General features: G+C 59.8%; 2 protein-coding genes across 3 annotated transcripts; both read right to left on the reverse strand.

Moving 5' to 3' along the window:
- Positions 1–906: 906 nt before the first annotated feature.
- PLIN4 (perilipin 4) lies at positions 907–11817 on the reverse strand. Its single transcript, XM_049707552.1, has 8 exons — positions 11742–11817; positions 11556–11623; positions 10876–11023; positions 10017–10078; positions 4639–7696; positions 4339–4526; positions 2163–2240; positions 907–2091 (listed from the first exon to the last, which is right to left on the reverse strand). The coding sequence occupies exons 2-8, from the start codon at positions 11604–11606 to the stop codon at positions 1759–1761; spliced, it is 3918 nt and encodes a 1305-aa protein (XP_049563509.1). The 5' UTR covers positions 11607–11623; positions 11742–11817; the 3' UTR covers positions 907–1758.
- A 3214-nt stretch (positions 11818–15031) lies between these two features.
- PLIN5 (perilipin 5) lies at positions 15032–22820 on the reverse strand. Of its 2 annotated transcripts, none has more exons than XM_004277226.4 (8): positions 22693–22820; positions 21840–21921; positions 20828–21023; positions 19784–19866; positions 19233–19413; positions 18129–18328; positions 16514–16627; positions 15032–16067 (listed from the first exon to the last, which is right to left on the reverse strand). In XM_004277226.4, the coding sequence occupies exons 2-8, from the start codon at positions 21897–21899 to the stop codon at positions 15537–15539; spliced, it is 1365 nt and encodes a 454-aa protein (XP_004277274.1). In that variant the 5' UTR covers positions 21900–21921; positions 22693–22820; the 3' UTR covers positions 15032–15536. The 2 variants fall into 2 exon arrangements, with proteins under 2 accessions (XP_004277274.1, XP_033256722.1); XM_033400831.2 differs by lacking the exon at positions 22693–22820 and adding an exon at positions 22056–22075.
- Between the last annotated feature and the right edge of the window lie 514 nt (positions 22821–23334).

The raw sequence follows: 23334 nt of genomic DNA on the forward strand, positions 1-23334 counted from the left end.
AGGAGGGATGCTGAGGGCTGTCTGTTGTCGTCGATGTACACAGGGCGTGGGTGTTGGGGGCAGGCCTCGCTGTGTGACGTGGGCCGAGTGACGCCCCACACTCTGGGCTTCTCTGTGCTCACCTGTCGCTTGGATTCAGATGGGGGATGTGTGTGCGGCGCCCAGCCAGGCACCTGCACGTGGCGGTTGCTGGTTAAACGGTGGCCTCGACCGTGTATCCCCTGTCCTGCCGGTGGCTGAGCCCCTCTGTCCCGGCTGAGAGAGAGGCGTGGTGTGGTTTTGCTCCCTGGGCCTGGCGTACTGCCCCCGCCCCCTGCCCCGTTTGGTTTGGTCTGGTTTGGTTGGATTTGAGGTTGTCGCTGAGCTCGGTTTCCATGAACGACTGTTTCCAGTGTCACCCCCTCCGATGGCTGTCCGTGATGGGGAGTGAGGAAGGAAAGGCTCGGGGAAGTTCCCGGACTGGTCCCCGTGTCTTGCCTCGGCCAGTTCCTGTGGCGCAGGGCCCCTTGTGGCCCCTGGCAGCCGTGGTGACCCTCTGGGGAGAGCTGGCCCATCCGTCCTGGGGCTTGGAGCACCTGGTGATTTCTGAGAAGCAGGGCCGCTTCGCTTCCTCCGTCAAGGAGGCGGCCAGATAGGGGGGCTGCAGGCGTGGAAAGGGGGCGCTTGACAAGCCTCGGGCCGCTGGACTTCTGATGCAGCAGCTCCCTCAGCATCTCCCGGGGCCCCGGGGAGCAGGGGGACTGGCCCTCTGTTGTCCCACCTTCCCATGTGCAGCCCACCTCGCAGGGCGCCCCAAGGATCCAGGGAGAGCACGGCGGGAAGGAAGGGGCCCTTGTCCAGGGGCTGCTGGTCTCTGGCCTGGAGCACGTGACTGAGACCTGAACGTGTGTCGAGCACGTTTTTCTGTTTGGTTTTTTTGGCTGCGCCTTGTGGTTTGTGGGATCTTAGTTCTCCAACCAGGGATCCAACCCGCACCCTCGGCAGTGAAAGCACAGGGTCCTTACCACTGGACCACCTGGAGTCCCTCGAGCACATTTTGTCACGTGCTCCCTAGGGCCCCATCCCGTGTGAGGGAGCCCCTTTATTCCTTCATCGGCAGCCTCTGGGCCCAGGGACCTGAGAACATCATCTGTGGGGTCCTTGTGATCACCCAGGGCCAGGGGGCGCTGCCGGGTGAGTGGGCTGCAGCAGGAAGGGACGTGTACTCACCCCACCCCGCCCGGACAGTCCGGTCCTCAGCTGTCAGTGGCTGCTGCAGCTTTGCCTTCATGAAGCCCCTGGGCCAGGCCAGGGGTCGGCAGAGGCGGTGGGGGCCTACCTGCCTCAGGATGATGGTGGCGTTCTGGTACCTTCGGGCATGCGCTGTTTGCTGAGGGGCGTGGGCTTTCAGAGCGAGGACGGAGCTGCCTGGAGCCCAGGATGGAGGAGCAGGGCCGCCTGCCAAGCTGGTATAGCTAGAGGGCCCAGGCTGGGGTGGAAGACCCCCCCCCCCAGAGATAAAAGATGAAAGGGCCCTACTGGGGGTGCTGAGTGGAGAACCTTCATGACAGGCACAACTCCCCTTCTTGTTCCTAAATGAAGCGCTTGCTTGAGATCTTCAGGTGAAGCCTGGGCCCCCCCGCCGGCATCGAGGGTCTTAGCCGCCCTGGGCTCCTCGGCCAGAAGGGCCAGCCGTGCTCAGGGAGAAAGGTGGGGTGCCAGCCGGCAGGGCCCGGAGCTTCCGGGGGTTGGGGCTGGTTTCGGGTGGGGGAGGGGCGCCTACAACTGCTGCCCATTGGGGTGCAGGGTGAAGGGCCCCACCAGCCAGCTGAGTGGAGGGCTGTGCTGCACGGTCTCCAGCAGCTGCTCCAGCCCCTGCCACGCCTGGCGTACGCCCTGGCGGCTCTGGGCCAGGCGCTCGGCTGGCAGCTCCGCCACGGAGGCGGCAGAGGAGACAACGCTGTGGAGCTCGCAGAGGCTGTGCCGCGCCTGCCTGAGCTGCCACCGGAGCTCGGCGGGGAGGCCCTGGAGGCCGGAGGCCAGGCTGCTGTAGGCCACATGGAGCTGCTGGACAAGGCTGCAGACCCTGGACAGAGCCCCGGCGGCTGGCACCTGTGGACGGAAGGAGGGAGGTGAGCGGGGCTGGAGGGGAGGGGCAGGAGTGCCGGCCCCCTGGTACGCACCTCTTGGGCGCCGGCTTGGCTGCTCAGGTCCTGGTCCGGCCACGGCTGCCGGTCTGGAGCCTGCTGGGCCTTCTCAATCTGGAAAGAGCCCAGCAGAGACATGAGGCCTTCTTGGCAGGGACCTCCCCGATACTCCCCCGGGGGCGGCATTCCCAGGCCTGGCCTGGAGCTTCGTGTCTACCTTTCCTGTGGCGTGGTGGAAAGGTTTAGGGCCAGCTGCACCAGGATGGTTCACGTAAAGAGGCAATAATCCAAATTCCTCATCAGGTTGTCAGGGAGCTCAGCAGAACAGCAGGGGCACCATGTCGCACCCCAGCTCAAAATCCTCCCACATCTCCCAGTGAGTGGCCTTTGGACCGAATCCAGTTCCTCACCATGGCCTGTGTGGCCTGCTCAGGACACCTGCAACCTCACCTCCTGCTGACATCCCGCTGTGCTCCCTGCTCCGGCCACGCTGGCTTCCTTTTGTCCCTCGAGCACGTCAAGCATGTTGTTGCCTCAGGGCCTTTGCACGTGCTGCCCACTCAGCCTGAAACATGCTTCCTCTGGCCCAGTACGGTGGCCCCCCCAGGCCCTCCCTGCCAGATCTCCGTCTCTCCTCAGAGGCCTATCACTGTCGAGTTACCGTGAGTTTCTTTGTTGTTTATCTCCCAGCCTTGGGTGGGAGCTCTGTCAGGACCTTTTTCTCCTTGCTTTTTGGGTCCCTAGCACATAGGAGCCCCCCAACCACATTGACTAATCTTCCTTTATCCTCCTGAGAGCTCAGCAAGTGGACCAAATGTTGACTCCAACTTTCCATCACCCTCCCAGCTCTTAACCCCGGCGACTCCATCGGGGGGCCTACTAGTCATCTCCAGGTTACCCTGTCCAAGACCAAGCCTTAATGTTCACCACCCACCCACCCAGGGCGTTTCTAGGTGTCCCCTGCTAAAAGTCCCCGAGGCCTCATAGGGTCTTTTCTCTCTCTCACGTCTCACACCTAAGCTGGTAGGTCTGCTTTGGAAACACATCCAGAACCCAACTGCCTCTTGCCACCGCCGATGCTACTCCCAAGGCCCCCCTCAGCATTTGCCAGGATTTTTGCAGAAACCTCACTCATTTCGTGGCTCTGGCCCTTGACCCTGGTGGCCTGTCCTCCCCACAGTAGCCAGAGGGATCCCCTTAAATAAAACCTCTGTTGCATCAGGCCAACCCTCAGCCCCCAGTCCTGGGCGCTGCAGGGTGTGGAGCAGCCTCCCTGCTCCCACCCACTCAATGCCAGGAGGCCCCCCCCCCCCGCTGGGGGACCACCACAGACATCCCCAGGCATGGCCCAGTGTCCCCTGGGGGCACGACTGCCCCGTTGAGACCCTCTGGGTTGGAGCAGTGGTCCTCAAATCGCGGCTCACCACAGACCCCTGGGGCATGACGGAAAACAGATGCCTGCGCGCATCCCAGGGATCCCCACTCAGGCAGCATGTCTGGGTTCCTCGCCACCTGTGTAGATGGGGCTGTTCGACACTGACGACCCGTGACCTTGAGAACCTAGAGGTGCTCAGACCTGGGGGTCCATCACCGTCTGCATCAGCCACAGACGGGAGGCCACTAAACTTCCTACCGCAGGCAGGTCAGCCCCAGCACCCGCAAGGAGCCAGCGTGGGTGTCAGTGGTGCTGCAGGGGGAGAAAGCCTGGGGCGGAGGGGTGAGTGGGGCTGGCGAGAGGGCATGACCCCGCTGGCTCCATGCCTGTCCCCACGGTGGTGTTCAAGTCACCTTCCGCTGGGCCCTTCCTTGCATCACTGAACCCCACCCAGATCGCATCGGTTCCCCCTACCCTGTCAGCGCCTTCACTTTACCCACCCCTGCCGCCGGCTGCCCTTCTGCTCCTTGGAACACACCTAGCTTGTTCTCAGGCCACTGTCTGTCCTTGCGGTCCCCACTTTCCACACGACTTGGCTCAAACAGACACGCTCCTGCCCTGCCCCTCTCTGCACGACTGTCTTGTTTCCCTCTCTGCAACCCCGTTGGTGGCAAGTATTGGGTCTTGTGTCCATCTTCCTCCCTGGAATACAAGCTCCTTGAGAGCAGACCCGTGACTGAGTGGCCGACGGCCATTGTCTACTAGGTGCTCAGTGTGTGTCTGTCGAGTCCCCCACGTGTGGCTGAGGAAGGCACTGGTAGAAGGGAGGGCTCTTACCAGCCAGAAGGCGTCCTCGAGCTGGGCCAGCACGTCCAGGGCCTGGAACTGGCCTTGCTGCAGGTGGCTCAAGGCGTGCTCGAAAGCCCGCTGGCGGAAGCTGGGGTCCAAGTCGCCCAGACGCACGAAGTAGCTGCTTTGGTCGGCCATGGCCTCCCTCAGCCGGGGCTGGGAGGCAGCCAGCTGAGCTGAAAGGGAAGACAGGGTCGCTCAACCCGAGAGGCCCCTCGGGCGTCAGGGGCATGCGTTGTACAGACGACCGGGCCCCTGGGAGCTGGCACCAGCCTGTCTTGTTCTCACCTTGCTCCTCGGCGCTCATGGGCTGGAAGATCTCCCCCAGCTCCTCCAGTGTGTGCCGGAGTGTTGCAAAGCCCCGGGCTCCTTCCTGGCTGCAAGTGGTGGCCCCAGGCCCTACATCATCCTTCTTGCCCAGGGCGGCCTCTGGGGTGAAAGTCACCTCAGCTGACACGAGGCCCTTTGTATTAGTGGTGGCTTTCCCAGCAAGGTCCAGGCGTGCACACAGAGTGTCCGGGGGCCTGGAGACCCCACAAGACTGAGCCTCATGAGGGTTCAGGATGGTTTGTTCTCCTTCATCTGGGGCTCCGGAAGTGGCGAGTCCACCAGAGGCAGCATCCTGGGAAACAGGTAACCAGTTCTGGATGGTTCCGAGACCAGTCTGCACACCTCCTCGGGCCACGTTCCCTACCCTGGTGAGCCCAGTGGACACGGCGTCTTTGGTGCCGGTGAGGACAGCCTTCGAGGTGTCCAGACCCCACTGGGCAGCAGCATTGGCCACGTTCACGGCACCAGCCATGCCACTGGAGATGGTGTTCCTTGTGCCAGCTGAAACATTTGTGGTTGTATTCAGCCCAGTTTGCAAAGCCCCTGTAGCCACATTCACTGCCCCAGTGAGCCCTGTGGACACTGCATCTTTGGTGCCTGTCAGGACGGTATTGGTGGTGTCCACGCCAGTCTGGATGGCCCCCTTGGCCACGCCCATTGCTCCAGTGAGGCCAGCGGACACTGCATCTTTGGTGCCTGTGAGGACAGTCTTGGTGGTGTCCATGCCCGACTGGACGGCCCCCTTGGCCATGCCCATTGCTCCAGTGAGGCCAGCGGACATTGCATCTTTGGTGCCTGTCAGGACAGTCTTGGTGGTGTCGACGCCGGTCTGGACGGTTCCTTTGGCCACGCCCATTGCGCCAGTGAGGCCAGTGGACATTGCATCTTTGGTGCCTGTCAGGACAGTCTTGGTGGTGTCCACGCCCATCTGGACGGTTCCTTTGGCCACACCCATTGCTCCAGTGAGGCCAGCGGACATTGCATCTTTGGTCCCTGTGAGGACGGTCTTGGTGGTGTCCATGCTAGTTTGGACAGTTCCTTTGGCCACACCCATTGCCCCATGGAGTCCAGCAGACATTGCATCTTTGGTGCCTGTCAGGACAGTCTTGGTGGTGTCCACGCCCATCTGGACGGTTCCTTTGGCCACACCCACTGCCCCATGGAGTCCAGCGGACATTGCATCTTTGGTGCCTGTCAGGACAGTCTTGGTGGTGTCCACGCCCATCTGGACGGTTCCTTTGGCCACACCCATTGCTCCAGTGAGTCCAGCGGACATTGCATCTTTGGTGCCTGTCAGGACAGTCTTGGTGGTGTCCACGCCCATCTGGACGGTTCCTTTGGCCACACCCATTGCTCCAGTGAGTCCAGCGGACATTGCATCTTTGGTGCCTGTCAGGACGGTCTTGGTGGTGTCCACGCCCATCTGGACAGATCCTTTGGCCACACCCATTGCTCCAGTGAGGCCAGCGGACATTGCATCTTTGGTCCCTGTGAGGACGGTCTTGGTGGTGTCCATGCCAGTTTGGACGGTGCCCTTGGCCATGTTCACTGCCCCAGTGAGCCCACTGGACACTGCATCTTTGGTGCCTGTCAGGACGGTCTTGGTGGTGTCCACGCCCATCTGGACGGTTCCTTTGGCCACGCCCATTGCCCCAGTGAGTCCAGCGGACATTGCATCTTTGGTGCCTGTGAGGACGGTCTTGGTGGTGTCCACGCCCGTCTGGACGGTGCCCTTGGCCATGTTCACTGCCCCAGTGAGCCCAGTGGACACTGCATCTTTGGTGCCTGTCAGGACGGTCTTGGTGGTGTCCATGCCCGTCTGGACGGCCCCCTTGGCCACGCCCATTGCTCCAGTGAGGCCAGCGGACATTGCATCTTTGGAGCCTATCAGGACAGTCTTGGTGGTGTCCATGCCAGTTTGGACGGTGCCCTTGGCCATGTTCACTGCCCCAGTGAGCCCAGTGGACACTGCATCTTTGGTGCCTGTCAGGACGGTCTTGGTGGTATCCATGCCAGTTTGGACAGTGCCCTTGGCCATGTTCACTGCCCCAGTGAGGCCAGCGGACATTGCATCTTTGGTGCCTGTGAGGACAGTCTTGGTGGTGTCCACGCCTGTCTGGACGGCTCCCTTGGCCACACCCATTGCTCCAGTGAGCCCAGTGGACACTGCATCTTTGGTGCCTGTTAGGACGGTCTTGGTGGTGTCCATGCCGGTCTGGACAGTGCCCTTGGCCATATTCACTGCCCCAGTGAGCCCAGTAGACACTGCATCTTTGGTGCCTGTCAGGACGGTCTTGGTGGTGTCCACGCCCATCTGGACGGTTCCTTTGGCCACGCCCATTGCCCCAGTGAGCCCAGTGGACATTGCATCTTTGGTGCCTGTCAGGACGGTCTTGGTGGTGTCCATGCCAGTTTGGACGGTGCCCTTGGCCATGTTCACTGCCCCAGTGAGCCCAGTAGACACTGCATCTTTGGTGCCTGTCAGGACGGTCTTGGTGGTGTCCACGCCCATCTGGACGGTTCCTTTGGCCACGCCCATTGCTCCAGTGAGCCCAGTGGACACTGCATCTTTGGTGCCTGTCAGGACGGTCTTGGTGGTGTCCATGCCAGTTTGGACGGTGCCCTTGGCCATGTTCACTGACCCAGTGAGCCCACTGGACACTGCATCTTTCGTGCCTGTGAGGACGGTCCTGGTGGTGTCCACACCCATCTGGACGGTTCCTTTGGCCACACCCATTGCTCCAGTGAGCCCACTGGACACTGCATCTTTGGTGCCTGTCAGGACAGTCTTGGTGGTGTCCATGCCCATCTGGACGGTGCCCTTGGCCATGTTCACTGCCCCAGTGAGTCCAGTGGACACTGCATCCTTGGTGCCTGTGAGTGTGGACTGGGTCATGCCCAGGCCTCCTTGGACCACGCCTTTAGCTGTGTCCACGATGTTGGCCATCCCACACGAGAACGCATCCTTGGTCCTGGTCATCTTGGACCACACTAGGTCGTTTGTCCTGGAGATGACCTGATGAGGAAGGACATTCGTGATCAAGCAGAGAGTGCTAGACACCTCACTCCCCACCCTTCCCCAGATCTCCACCTCATCCCTAACATGCCCTGGGGAGTGGGACCTTCCTCCCAGAGGCCCAGCCTGCTCACCTCCCACCCCGACATACCTCCCTCCCTGGCTTCCAGGATACAGCCTGCTGAGCTCTGTCACAGCGCCACGTGGTTCCCCTGACACAATAGATCCCCCACTGCTGACAGCTCTTCCCTAGCACCTCTGGGACCCTCCTTGCTCAATATCCCTTAGCCTTGTGCTCAGTAAGCCATTGGATTCCATGTTTTCTTCATCTTGCCTAATCTCTATGGCAATTTTGAGACAGGTTTCCCCATCACGGGGAGAAATCGGAGGAGGCCAAATGCTTGTTAGCATGCATGTATTCAAGTCAGAGAAGGGGATCTGGGTATCTATGTTTAGAAAAGTAATAACTGGAAAAGTACAGGGCCAAGTATTGGGTTTGAGCCATAGGAAACTGTCGATAACTTGGTAGGTCAAAAATCAGGGCAGTTTCCTCTCGTTCATCCAGACTGCTGAAGGGCTGTGATGGCCTCAGGGTTGCCACCACCCAGGTTCAACCAGCAGTTTCCTATTTCCAATTCAGGGGTTCTTAACCCAGGGTTAGGGGTGACCCAGGGTGATCCTGCCCCCCTCCTCCAGGGGACACTGGGCGATGTCTGGGGACATCTGTGACAATCACAACTTCAGGGAAGAGGGTGCTCCTGGCATTGAGTGAGTGGGTGGGGTCAGGGATGCTGCTCAACAACCCCCAGTGCCCAGGACGGCCCCACACAGGATGACCCGGCCCTGAGTGGGCAAGACGACTGAAGTTGAGCAGCCCTGAAATGTTATTCTCACCACCTGCCTCCTGCCCAGCATCGTCTCAAGTGGGCATCTTGCCCACAGAGACCTGGGTTCAGCTCTTTCCCACACTTGCTGTGTTACCTCAGGCAAGCCACATCCCTTCTCTGAGCCTCATTTGAAGAGTGGCAATTAAAACAGCACCTCCTGGACTTCCCTGGTGGTGCAGTGGTTAAGAATCCGCCTGCCAACGCAGGGAACATGGGTTCGAGCCCTGGTGCAGGAAGATCCCACATGCCACGGAACAACTAAGCCCATGTGCCACAACTGCTGAGCCTACACTCTAGCGCCTGCGAGCCACACCTACTGAAGCCCGCGTGCCTAGAGCCCGTGCTCCACAAGAGAAGCCACCAAAATGAGAAGCCCGCGCACCGCCACGAAGGGTAGCTCCCGCTCTTCACAACTAGAGAAAGCCCATGCACAGCAACAAAGACCCAACGCAGCCAAAAATAAATAAATAAATAAAGAATCCCCTCCCAGCCATTTAAACAAACAAACAAAAACAATAAAAACAGCACCTCCTTCAAAGATTGGTAGGGAAAACTGAGTCAAGGTGCCTGAAGCACTTTGCAGGGAACAGGTGCTCCATTAATGCAATTGAAGAGGGGTGGAGGGGGAGGAGTGAAAAAGTGGGGAGGGGGGCCCTCAGCTGCCGGGGTCCATTTTAATTTGGGCCACAGGGTGAGCCCGGTGGTTCTTTGCCCTCCGAGATGCTCAGATCTGGCTGAGCTGAGGGCAGAGCGGAGTCGAGGAAGACTCCAGTGTGGGGTGTGTGCTGGGCGGAAGGGTTGTATCAGGGCTCTGTCACCCTGCTATGGCCCTCAGCAGTCTTACATCAGCCACTCCGCTTGCCCTGGCCCTGGGGACGTGGTTATATGGGCGGTCCCCGGTCATCCAGGACCGAAGGTGGATGCATCGTTGGCCACTGTTCAGCCTCTGACTGCCCAAGGTTCAAATCCCATGCTACAATGTCTTGCTGTGTGACCTTCGGCAGGTGGCTTGGCTTCTCTGTGCTTCAGCTTTTGTGTGGGGTTCTATTGCTCCCTTCCTCGCAGGACGGTTGGAAGGCTTAACTATTAAGCAGCATATGTAAACACTGAGCCCAGAGCCTGACACAGGGTGAGTGAGTTACCACTGTTTGGGTCGTAATGTGCTAGGCACAGAACTGGAGTGGGGGTGGGGGGTGTCTGTAGACCGGATGGAGCCTCATGGTGCCAGGCAGTAAGGCAGTACTGCACCCATTTCACAGATGTAGAAACAGAGGCTCAGAGGGGAAGACTGGCCTGGAATCCCACTGGGGTGTCTGCCTGCTCCTTGGCCTATGACAACCCCCAGACGGCAGGAACTGAAACATCCCAGGAGGAGGTACCCAAGGGGAGGCGGAGGCCGTCAGACCAGACCAGGCTCTGCCAGCCCCTCTCACCCTGTCTGAAAGCGGCAGCGTCTTCTCAACGTCCCTGGTCGTCTGCTCCGGGTCGGTGGCCACTGTGGGGACAAGAGCCAATCAAGCAACCCAGGGAGGGACACGCACTGGCATCAGCCACCCTGAAGCCCATTGCACAATCAGTGGGCACAGCCCAAAAGGTCAGGAATGTCCCAGCTGCCCTGCCAGGGACGGCAGAAGGTGACATCCACGGCCATGGGTCTGGCTCCCTCAACCCCCAGGAGCGGTCTCCTGGAGCAGGGGTTCTCTAGAGTTTTCTCTGCCTGGGTCCTGGGTGCTGGACGCCCACCCAGGGTGATGCAGGGAGAGGACTTGGGGCCCCGCCCTGCCCCACTCCACCACAGCTGGCAGCCGCCTGCCGGGCCTGGGTATGTGGAGCAGAAGTCAGCTGCCTCCGGCTCTGGGCCCAGAGCGGCCGCCCTAGCCTGAGCTCCCCTGCACCAGCCCCCTTCAGGACTTGGGGCTAGGGCTGCCCCGAGCACCCCAGCTGAGCAGGCTGTGTGATGCCAGGGAAGCTGCTGCCCCTCTCTGGAACCAGGATCAAAATCTTTGATGAGCTTAGACATGAAGAATGCCCAGCCCCTGGTCCACAGGGCGTCAGAAACGGGGTGATGGAAGGTGGACGGGGGGGTTGAGAATGTGGGGGGCATTGCTGGCTATGCCCCCTTGGGCCACTTATATTTATGCCTCAGGTCCCCATCTGGCGCTAAATGAGCACGCCAGCTGCGTGGGGTCTGTTGAGGTGACGCAGGCACCTATGAAGAACCCCCAAGATGGGCAGAAGTCCCTGCAGGGGTCCATCTCCATAGCTCCCGCCTCCATGGAGCTGTCCACTCACCCTCAGCCTGGGGCTGGGCAGTCTCGGCAGCTGGAGCACCTGTGGGATGGGCGACCGGCCGGGCCTCTCTCGCTGAGCTGTGGGCGTGGGCCACCTGGTTCTGGGCAGAACTGAAGCCAGGCAGGGACCCAAAGAAGCTGCCCAGGGTCTACATGGGGTGGGGGGCAGCATGAGCAGAGCCAGGCCGTGGTGGCGGTGGGGTGAGGGGAGCATCAGAGAGCCCTGGGTTCCCAAACTGCCTCAGGCCTTGCTCCTGGATGACCTCAGCCACTCTGAGCCTCAGTCTCCTCGCCTGAGCAATGGGCAGGTTCAGCCTGCCTCCCATGGACAGAGAGAAAGTTCATCCTCTGGGTCTCTCTCCTTTTCCTTCCGTGGCCCACATTTCTCAGCTGAGGAAACTGAGGCTCAGAGAGGGGCCGAGGCTGGCACAGGGTAACACAGCAAGGAAAGAACTGAGGCTTGAGTGCATCCTCCCACCCCCCACCCTCCAGCTTGGGACCGGAGGGAAGATTGGCACTGTGGCCTTCAGAGCCCTCCCTCCCCCACACACCCCCGGGAGGCCCCCACACACACCCCCGGGAAGCCCCTCCACACCCCAGGACTGTGGAGGTCACCTTCCCAAGGTTCTGGGGTCTCTCCAGGCCCCAGTTGTGATCTTTCCCTCCCACGCCTGCCCTCACCTTGCCCTTGGGTTTGGGGGGATCCCGGCCTCCTTCATCTTGAGCAGACATGGTAATCCTCTAAGCAGCTGGAAGGGCAGAGAGGGGGCATGAATGGCGGGTCCCGGGCCTCCTGCCCCACACCCATAACCCTGAGCAGTCCCCCGATACCCGCCCGGAGGCCAGCCTCACCCTGGCATTGCTCACCTGGACCGTGTGAGGGTCCCCTGGAGTGACAGGCAGCACAGCCCTGCTCTCAGCTCCCAGGCCTTATAGGGTCTGGGGTGGTGCCGGCCTGGCCGGCAGAGGCAGGCGGCCAGTGGGCCAAGGGAGGGCCCTGGATAGTCACGTGACTGCCCGCTCCAGCGTGGGCCCCGGGCCCAGCACCTTTCCCCTGCTCTCAGCACTGGGCAGCCTCTGCCCGTGGCCCCCACCCCCACCAGGCTGAGTGATTCACGGGCCGTCCTGTACCCTCAAGGCACAGCCTGCACACTCTCGGCCTCTGATTTCCATCTGTGTGATGGGCATCGTTCAAGTCGCTCTGTTGGGCCACCTTGGCCAGTTACCATCCTTGTGCTTCAGTTGCCCCCTCCAGACTCTTCACCGTGGCCCACAAGGTCTTACCTTCCTCCCTGCCCTCATCTCCCTCCCTCTCTGCCCCCCTCACTTACCATGCTTCAGCCACACAGGCCTCCTCTCTGTTCCTCCAAATCTCCAGGCATGGCCCTGCCCCAGGACCTTTGCACCTGTTATTCCCTCTGCCTGGAGCATCTTCCCCAGACACCCACACAGCTTCTTCCCTCACCTCCACCAGGCCTGTCTTTTGTTCACTGCTGTGTCCCCTGCAATAGAACAATACTTGGCACACAGTTGGCAACTTAATAAATGTTCAGCTAAACGGACCAACTCATAGGGTAGTTGTGAGCGTGAAATGAGGTCACGCATGTAACCTGTTAACCCCAGTGCCTGGTACCTAGCAGGTGCTCAACAAACATCAGCTTAGCATTGTCCAGGCAGAAAGACAGGAGCAGGGTCTGTCCTGAGCAGTGAGGGGACGTGTCACTCTCCAGAAGGGACTTCCCTTGAGAAAGGGCCTAAATACAGACCAAGACAGGACACCAACAGAACTGGAGGTGCCCTAGAAATGAGATCCAGGCCTGGTGGGCTTGGGCCAGCCGAGGGTGGATTCCTGGAAGAGGCATCCTGTACCTGAGGCCACAGAGCTGGGAAGTGGCAGAGACAGGATTTGAACCCAGATCCAGAGCCTATTGCCAGTAGGCTGTCTGTGGGTGGGTGTGCAGGCAGAGAAACGACTGCTACGCCCTCCTTCAATGCCCCCTGCCCGCCCCTGGGACAGGGACCCCAGCTGTGTCCAGTTGATGGCTCTGGGTGCTAAGCTGGGAGGAGGGAAGGTCCAGCCACTGGGCCTGATGACCCCCAGGTCGTTTCCTTGGAGCCATCACTGTGTTTGCCAAACAGTTGGGGAACAAAACAGGGGTGTCTCCCAAACTCCTCAGCCAATGCTTCCCAAAGGTGGTGGCAAAGGGGGGTGGGAAACACAGGGTGTGCCTCTTCCCTTCCCTCCCCTCTCCGCAGGGCTGCCACAGCATAGCGAAGGGGGAGAAACCCAGCAAAAGTAACAAAAATGATCATAAACACCGAGTCAGGTCCCTTCCTTCCTCTGCCCACAGCCCTCCAGGGCTCCCACCTCCCTCAGGGTAAAAGCCCAAGTCCTTCCTGTGGCCCACAAGACCCACCCTGTCCCCTCCCTGCCCTCCCCCCTCCCCCCTCCCTCTCTCCCCCTCGCTCACTCTGCTCCAGACACACGGGCCTCCTGGCTGTTCCTCCCACACGCCAGGCCCGGTCCTGTCCCAGGACCTTTGCACCAGCTGCCCTTTGTGAGGAATGCTCGTCCATCTTTGCACATATGTCACCTTTTCAGAAAGGTCTTCCTGGACCCCTCCTCTCCTATTTTAAAAAATATCGCCCTCCTTGTACCCCTGCACACTCCCCATCCTCCAGCTTTTCTCATCACCTACTAAGACAAATAATTTACGTATTTTTCTTGTTTATGGTCTGTCACTCCTAGAGGGCAGAATTTTTCTGCATTTTCCTCACTGCCGTGCCCACAGGGTGCAAGACTGTCTGGCACACAGCAGGCGCTATTTAATAACTATTTGTTAAGTAAACCAACGAATGAGTGAATGATCGATAGCTTCCACCGGTGAACGGCCTACTAGGATTGAGGGCTGCTACCTTACTCCTACTTTCATACCTGTTTCACAGAGGAGAAAACTGAGGTCTGGAGAGGAGCAGTTGCTTACCCATCTGTTTGTAGGCAAGGCAGGGACTCAACCTCAGGGCCTTAACTACTGCTCCCTCCCCCCAAATTCCAGGACTTACCTCATGCTCTTTCCCTCCCCTCAGGGCTGATCAAACTGATTCTCCACTGCCATGGCTTTGCCTGAGCCGATCCCTCTGTCACCTGCCCCTTCTGTGTGTCATTCGGCTCATCCTCACCAAGCCTGGCCCTCCAGGAGCCCCCAGCCTTGTGAGGGAAGAGAAGGCAAGGCTGCCTGTGTTTTATGTCCAGGCAGAAAGCAACTTGGAGCCCCAAGAAGGTGGGCTGCAGAGGGTTGGAGCTATCCCACCAGGGGAGAGTCAGGGAAGGCTTCCTGGAGGAGGTGTCATTGGGGCTGGACTTAAGGATGGATGAGATGTAGCTGAGAGATGGGGGGGAGGCATTCCAGGCACAGCCTGAACAAAGGCCCTGAGGTGGGGGAATGTGCACAATTCAGTGGGACCGCAGCAGTGTCTCCGTCAGCCCAAGGATGAAACTGGAAGTCCTCAAATGCCAAGGTGAGGAGCGTGGACATTTGGTCTGAGGGCAAAGGGAGCCACAGACATTCCCGAGGAGGGGCAGGGAAGTGAATCTAACTGGTGGGAAGTGGTTGGGACTCCCAGAGCCACCCCTGGACCAGGTCCCAAGGAAGCCAGGGAACACCCTGACCTCACCACATCAGACTGTGCTTTCCTAACACCCTGCCTGGCCACAGGGGAGTTTAAGGGACAGCGAAGAACACGGTCAGAGGACAGGGGCCCCCACGAGACTGGCCTGTGCCCCTTACCCTGCGTTTGTGTCCCCCATCCTGACCAGTGCAGCCAGAGAAGCCACAGCAAGTTCAGCTCCTACAGGTCCAGTGAGGAGGGCATAGGAGGGGCTGCTCCCCCTCAGCCCCCTCCTCTTGATCCTTTGCAGTTTCCAAGAAATTCATTAAAGTGAGAACAGCTTCCATTCCAGGAACCTCCATCTGAATGCTTAACCCGAGTGGGTGGGGCACTAACCGTGGAACTCCAGACAAGATGTCCAGTTGGTCAGCGACGCATCACTCCTTTCAAATTTCGAACCCTGGCTTGTGCCATACGGTCGCACACCTCTGAGGCCCCCAGCACCCCGCCACTGAGACCCACCTCGGCTGGAACAGAGGCCACTGGCCTTTGGACAACACGAAGCACCTTTATTCTGGAGAGCAAAACCCCAAACAGCAAAGCAAGTGGGTGTGGCAGGTCCAGCTGTTGAAGCATCTTTGGGGACCCCTCAGTCCGGGATAGACAAGCTGGGGGAGGAAGGGGACACTCACTTTTCAAAACCCCAAACAGAAGCGTGTACTTCTATCTGGGCAAAACATGCAACTCTCTGGGGAGTTTCGATCAGCTTCTTGGGGTGGGGCAATGCGGGACCACAGCCAGTGAATGCAGCTTAGGGCTAGTCAGACCTGAGTTAGGTTCAAGTCCTCATATGTCCAAGGGAAAGACTGGGGAGGGTCTAATATCAGTGAAGCTGATCTAGGATTCAGAGTTAGGTCCCCAGCCCCCAACTCTGCCTGGGCCAAGGCCAAGGCATCAGCTAGTAATGCTGATGCATGGCCGCTAGGGGGCAGCAGGGATCTCGGGGTGCAGGACGGCCTCCAGCTGCCTTCGCTGCCCCACGGCCCCATCGGGTCAGAAGTCCAGTTCTGGCATCAGGGTGTGCTTGCGGCGACTGGGGGGCTCAGGCTCCTCCTCGGGAATGTCCCCGGAGAGGCCCATCCCATCCCCGTACTGGGCTTGCCAGGCTCTCTGCTGGGCCGGCCAGTTCAGGTGTGCCCAGCGGGGGTCGGGCCCCCCCACGACCTCATCTACCAGGGCCTCCAGGTCGGGCGGAGGCCCGGGCCGCTCCACGAGGATGGGCGCGAAGGGCCCGACCAGCCAGGGCAGGGGCACGGCCTGCACCACCAGCTCCAGCAGCTCCTCCACGCACGTGTAGGCCCGGGCCACGCTGCCCCGGCCCTCGGCCAGCACGGCCGCCGGCACGTCCTCGAAGCAGCTGGCGTCGGCGAAGGCGGCCTGCAGGGCGTCCACGCTGCGCCGCACCTCGGCCACCTTCTCCCGGGCGCTGGGAGGCAGGCCCCGCACGCTAGTCTCCAGCGCGTCCACGGTGCTCTGCAGCTCCCGCATCAGGCTGCGGGACAGCACCAGGGTCTCCAGCTCTGCCTGCGGGGGGCGGGGTGGTGGGGGGAGAGTAGGGAGAGTAGGGAGAGTAGGGAGAGTAGGGAGAGTAGGGAGAGTAGGGAGAGTAGGGAGAGTAGGGAGAGTAGGGAGAGTAGGGAGAGAAGGGAGAGAAGGGAGAGAAGGGAGAGAAGGGAGAGAAGGGAGAGAAGGGAGAGAAGGGAGAGAGAGTAGGGAGAGTAGGGAGAGAAGGGAGAGAAGGGAGAGTAGGGAGAGAAGGGAGAGAAGGGAGAGAAGGGAGGGGAGGGGCCTGGGTGTCCCGGATGGACCCCTACAGGACCCCCCGCCCTGCCTCAGTTTCCCCACAGACTCTCCAACCAGCTGACCTCAGTACTTGGTTGGAGCTGGCTGGAGCCCCGCCCCTGGCAACCCCTGGCAGATCCAGAACCCCCCCCACGCCCCCCCAACCCCCCTCCTCCATGCCATCTTACCTGACTGCGGCGGCCGTTCTCTGGGGAGTGCTGGCTCCAGCCCTCCCACAGCTCATGCACCTTCCCAGGGTGGGCTGGGGTGATGGGCGTCACTCCACACTGCATGTGGTCAATCTGTGGGGACGGGGACCATAGTAGTCAGAACTGGAGGATTTGGAGTGTTGGGGGAACCAGGACCCTAGCGTGGATCTGGCCTCAATAGGCACTTACGGAACATCCACTGTATGCAAACTTTCCGCGCCTACTGATCCAGCCTGGCCGATCTGCTCATTTTCTCCCCTGCCCATGGCCAGACCTGAGACCTGTGGTTCCCCTGAAACTCAGACTCACTGCCAGGTTTTGCCCATGCTTGTGCCTCTGCTAGGAACACTCTCCTCTCCATCCCATCCCGCTGCCTGGTTCACTTCAGTTCAAGTCTCACTGTAGACGTCACCCACTCCAAGAAGCCTCCCTTCCCCGGCTCCTGGCTGGGTGGATCCCACAGAACCCAGCATGCTCTCCCATCATGACCCTAGTCCCCCTACTGGACTGTGAGTGTCCTGAGGGGGTCACTGGGTCTTCAGTGCCCAGGACAGGGCAGGTATTAGAAGATTAATAGAAATAAACTGTGATCCACACAGTAGAACACAGTCTGACCTCCGTATCCACGGGCTCTGCATCTGAGGATTCAACCAAGATTCGCAGTTGGTTGAATCGGTGGATGCAGAACTGTGCCATTTTACAGAAGTGACTTGAGCATCCTCGGATTTTGGTTTCCGTGGGGGGTCCTGGAACCAATCCCTCGCAGATACTGAGGGATGACTGTTATTCAGCCTTAAAAAGGAAGGAAATTCTGAAACACGCTACAACATGGATGAACCTTGAGGACACGCTGCTCAGTGAAAGTAGCCCACTCCGGTGCTCACAGGTGCCCTCTGGTGGCTGCTTCAGGAAGGACAGACTGTGGGGTCCAGGATGAGAAACCAGGACCATGGTTGAGTAATCATGGCTGGACCCAGGTGGAGCAAGAGGAAGGAGGAGATGTGGGCGGGTTCTGGGTAGACTTTGAAGGCAGAGCCAACAGTACTGGCTGACATGTCGGATGTGGGAGAGGAGGAGAAGAGGGAAGTTGAGGGTGACTCCCAGGTTTTGGCCTGAGGCCCTGGAAGGACAGGGCTGTCATCAGTTGAGATGGGGAGCGGGATGCAGCAGGAGCAGGTTAGGGGCATCTGAACTCATCAAACACAGAAAACAGGAGCTGTTATGTTCCTCTGGAGCAGGGAGCGATGCACAACGGGGAAAGAAGCTGGGTTATCAGCTAGAACCTAAAGGCTGGGAAGATTGTGATTGGTGATGGGAGAGCCCGGGAAGAGGTACCTTCACTCTCTTCCCATCCATCTTAACCGCCTATAACTTCCCCTCCTCCACAAAACCTCTTTCTGCCTCCCCAGGCTGAGCCTTGACCGCCACTGAATGCCTCCAGCCCCGGGTCCCTCCTCTGCCCCAGCCCTGCACATACACGGTTCCGCCTCCCCCTTTCAGACTAGCAAGGGACCAGGTAGTCCGCGGGCACTCAATCCACGCATGCTGGCCGGCATCACGGGGTGGGAAAGGGGGGCAGGCAGAGGGCTCTCACCAGCTCCAGAGTCTCCTGCAACTGGGCCAGCGTGTCCTGGGCGTGGTGTTTCCTCCGCCTCAGTTTCCCCAGAGAGTGCTCGTATGCCAGGTGGCGGAGCCGCGCCGACAGGGAACCCAGGCGTACAAAGTAGCCCTGATGTCTCCGCTGCTCTTCCACGGAGCCCACTTCCGGGCCCTCAACCTCTGCTGCCAGAGCCGCTGGAGGACGGGATGGGGAGGGGAGTCAGTGTGGCCACGCCCTCCGCTTCTGGGTGGACACACCCATGGGCTCCTACAGCTTGTATATTTCCCCTCTACAATATCAATTCATACGACCGTCCCCAAGTCCTACGATGTAGGCACTATTATTAGCTCTATTTACAGATGAGGAAACCCAAGGTAAAGAGAGGTGAAGTCCCACGGGGTGCAAGAGGCCGACCCAGGATTCAAACCCAGGCACTCGTAACCACTTTACTGATTGCCTCGGTGCAAATCCCGGGTCTCTTTACCTCGATTTTCCTCACCTGTGAATGGAGCTTATAATAATGAAAGAGTCGCTTACTAGTGTTTGGCCCACAGAAGGTGCTTCAAAAATGGCTCACAGCCTTTCTGCGAAGGAGGGGGCACGCCCCATGTTCCTCCAGTGCCATAAAGCAGGGTTTGGAAGTCAGATGGTCTCCAGGGTCAACGGACTAGATGCAGAACACTGGAGAATGGTGGGGTTCAAGGGAACCACGTAAAGGGGAGGACGCCATTCAACCCAAATATCTGATTTTCCAAGGCAAGTTAGAAATCAGGATTTGTAGGGCAAAACCTGATTTTTAAATGCATGTGATGAATTAAATCATTTTAAAGGCATTGCACAGGCCAAATACTACAGTAAGGAGGGCCACCAGCTGGAGGCCATGGCCCTCAAGTCTATAAGCCCCATATACTCTCGGGGCTCTGGGCAGTCAGATTTCTAGTAGGATGCGGGTTGGGGGAGGTCAGGCCTGGGCTGGAGCTCCATGTTCCCCTACTGATCTGCTATGTGGCCTTGGGTGAGGCCGGGCCCTCTCTGATCCGTAACCTCCAGGGATGGGTAGGACGATTCAGGGGCGAGCGGGGAGGGCTCTGGCCTTACCAAGCTCCTCCTCAGTCATGGGCAGAAAGTGGTCCACCAGCTCCTCTGACTTGCCCAGCACTATGTCCACGGCGTGGCTCATGGATCGTTTCAGCTCCACACTCCAGCGGCGGCCTTGCCGAGCCAGGCCTACCACGCCTGTCACGCCGCTGGCCACCACGTCCTTGGCCGAGGTCACCACCTGGCGGAAGGGGCCCAGCTCCAGTTGCTGTAGGTCTCCGGCTCCCTTCCCCTGCCCCCAGCTCCCTGAGGCTGCGAGGCAAGGACTCCTGGCCCCTGTTTGGCTCTGGGCCACAATCTCCCCTCTTATAAAATGGAGGAAAATCAAATCTTCCTCACGGCATTGCTGAAGGGATCCCCAGCACCAGCTGGCACATATTATGTGCTCAGTAAACACAGGTCTCAATTATTTTCATCTGGCGGCTGTTTTGTTCCAGTTAACCAAAGCCTGACTGGGTCCTGGAGTCCGGCTGGCCCAGGTGTTCAGGCTGCGTTTCTCGCTGCCACCTCCACCCCCTACAGCTTCCCCACCATCTGGTGGTGCTGGGTACCGTCTCTGAAGGTTGCTGGAGAAAGGGCAGCTTCTCCCCCAGCTTGTCCAGGCCCCTGCAGGCGAGATCGTTCACTGTGGCCACTGGAGACAGAGAGGCAGCGAGCGAGAATTGGGGAGATGTCAAGGGAGAGAGGGACACAGGGACATAGAGGGAGGGGATGCTGGAGGGAGAGGCAGAGAAAAAAGGAGACACACATACATACACACACACACACACACACACACACACACACACACACACGGAGGGAAAGACAGAGGGGGCACCTGGCTGGCCCCCTGCGAGGGGCCGGGACCCTGAGTGTGTGGGTGAGCCACCAGGCTGGACCCTGCCTCTCTGCCCTTCCCGCCTCTGCCCTGCCACCGCTGCTGCCAGCACCAAGGTGACTCCTCACCCATGTCCAGCTCAGACGCCCCAGCAAGCAGGCTCAAGGTCACACAAGCCGGCTGAGAAGGAGGCAGGCGAGGCCCTGGGCTGGGACCCTCAGGTGATCCCCTTCCTCGGTCAGATGCGAGGCCGAGGGTCTCTCTGTCCCCCAACCCCACTGCCAGGTTGGACCCCCTGAGCTGGTCACAGGCTCAGGACGGGTGGAGGAAGGGGCAGACAGGGGAGGGAGATTGGACAGGCAAAGGGACCCAAGGCACATCAGGCTAGCCAAAGGGAGGAGGACAGTGAGACAGACAAGATGGGGACAAAAGGAGGGGGGCCCCAAGGAAACAGCTAAGGGCAGACGGGCAGGTGATCAAACTACAGAGGGACAAATAAGCAGAGGCAGAGGGCACGAGGGATGCAGGTAGAATGGGGGACGGGACAGGCAGAGAATGGAGGATGAGATGGCACAGGCAGGAGGACCAAGAGAGGGGATGACACAGGTGGATGGGGGACAGGCAGGTGGACAGAGTAAAGGCACACAGCATAGGTGAGACTGCAGAGGGACACCCGTCTCAGGGGGTCCACTGCAGCAGCTGTCATGCAGATAGAGCATGAGAGGGTGGGGCAGTGGGACAAACCACAGGACCCAGGACTCTGGCCAGGGGGACTTACGCTGGGGCTGCAGGTGGCTGAGCAGCGGCTGGGCGTGGTCCAGGGCACGTGTGGTCAGGCCACACATGCAGTGCTCAGCCAGACGGCAGGCGGAGCCCAGCAGCGGGTGCCTGTCCTTGGCGGCGCTGTAAGCATCGGAGACTGCGGTGCACGTGGCCCTGACCAGGGGCAGGGCCGCCACACGCTGCACCACGTTCTGCAGGAAGGGGTGGTGTCAGAGGGGTCCCAGGTGGATCAGGGGGGGGCTCAGCCACATGCTAGAGAGCCCACTCACCCTCTCTGGGCGGGGACGAGGGGCAGGTGAGAGGGGTGGGGGGTAAGTATATTGAGCGCAGCTGCACGCAGGCAATGGACACCCACACCGAGGTGCGCCTAGAGCTCCTGTTCTCAACAGCATACACAGAGCGGGACCAGTTCTGAAAGACTCAGTCTCCTTGAGGGAAGAGCCATTAGTGTCTGGTTATTAAGGGCACAGCCTCTGGAGCAAGACCACCTGCGTTCAGTTCTGGTTCTCCACTTCCAAGCTGTGTGAGCTTGGGAAAGTGCGTGAACTGCTCTGTGCCTCAGTCTCCCTATCTGTAAACTGGGTTTCTAGGGCTGTGATGGGGATTCAAGGAGTACAACATGTGAAGCGCTCGGAACAGTGAATGATGCAGAGTATACGCCGTGATTGCTATTATTATTGTTGTTAAGAGTGCCATGATGGTGGACACAGAAACAGAGAGATACAGGTAGAGACCCAGAGATGGGAGTGGGAGAGAGTTGGGCAGAGGCCAGGTAAGCTGGCTGAGAGTGTCTGGAGAGACACACCCCAGAGACACACCCTTCCCTGGGCCTCACTTTGCCCCTCTGGGAAATGGGTAGAATGTGCCTCCCCCAACCACGCTCCAAAATGCCCTCAGAGTAAGGTGCTCGAAGCAAGGGCAGGGGGACCCAGTCTGAAACTGTCCCAGGAGGGACTGCCCCCCCACCTCCTCCCGTGCCGAGCTCCATGGGAGGTGCAGCCCCTTACCTGCTGGTCCTGCTCCCACAAGCTGGGTCTGGGGGCCTGAGCCGCCTCGTCTTCTGACATGCCGACTGCAAACAGGGTCACCCTGGGGGCAGGACAGAGTGATGGGCCCTTGCACGCCAGCCCTCCCGGCTCCCACCCAGGCCCTGGGTTCTGTCTGGCTGGGCTTGGTGACCCGGGCAAGGGTCACCTGCAAAAGGAGGTAATGATAATGCCTACCTCAGAGCGCCCTGGGCAGGGACAATGCATGCACAGGGCTCTGCACACAGCAGGTGCGTAGTAGAGAACCTCTGACAAAGTGGAGGCCCTGCAGTGATTCAAAGCATGGGCTCTGGGCAGAGAGACACCTGAGTTCGAGTCTGACCATTACCTGCTGTGTGACTTTGGGCAAATGCCTTCACCTGTGTGGGCTGTTGCCTCCGTTGCAGTTAGGGAAGATCCCTGTTGCCCTGGCCCGGGATGGAACCGTGCAAGCAGCCCCCTGCGGGGGTGCAGGTGGTTGCTGCAGAATCCCAGTAAACCCACAGTCCAGTTTGATACACAGGGAAACTGAGGCACACAGCAGGTCCATAATGGGCCCAAGGTCACTCAGCTAAGTAGACTCAGAGCGGGACTTCGACCTCAGACTCCCCGCCTACAGTTCTTCTCCCGTCCGCACCCAGCGCCCTCAGAACCCCAGTCCTCTCCCAACTGGGTCCTGAGCTTTTGCCAACTGGGCCAAGGGTCTCAGCCACCTGCTCCGGCCTGTCACACCACTCCTCTCCCCAAGCCAGTGGGCTCTCGCCCTCCCACCCACCCACCCACCGCGCCCCCGGGCCTGCTGGGCACTCCTGAATGCCGCCCGCGAGGCACTCACCCGGGCGCGTTCAACTTCAGCCCCAAGGTGCTGCAGCAGACCCCAGACTCAGACTCCGGTCTCCGACTCTAGCCTTCCCCGCCCCCCCTTATAGTGACTTGGGGGCGGGACCTTCGGGGACCGACCAATAGGGAGAGGCCTGAGGGGGGCGTGCCCTGGGCGGGGCTCCGGGGCCCCTCGCCCTACCCAGGGGCTCCCAGAGCGCCCCGCGGTTGCCATAGCAACTTGGGGACGCTCTATGCTAAGGATTGAGTTACTTTCCTTGGCTAAGTTTGACCACCTGTCACCCTCACTGCTGTTGCCGCAGAGACGGTGGAGAGCGATCACAGCCCCCCACCGCTTCGCCCAGTGACCTTGGGCAAGTCCTCACGGTCTTTCTTTTTACTTTTTAAAACCTGCCGCTTAACTAAGCCGGAAGACAGGCCGGCCCATTCACTTGGATCCCCATTTTACAGATGAGCAAAATGAGGATCAGAATACTTAAACCACTTGCCCTGGGTCGCCTAGCTATTGAGGAATCTGATTCAAACACAGCTCTGCCAGACTGCAGAACCCCGGCTTTCATCACCACACCTGGAATGACCACCAACGTGGGCATGACCCTCCTTCCAGGGAGCTGCAAAAACCGAGCATGCCCCAAAC

This window comes from Orcinus orca, chromosome 3, assembly GCF_937001465.1.
Source record: "Orcinus orca chromosome 3, mOrcOrc1.1, whole genome shotgun sequence".
Taxonomy (NCBI): Eukaryota; Metazoa; Chordata; class Mammalia; order Artiodactyla; family Delphinidae; genus Orcinus; species Orcinus orca.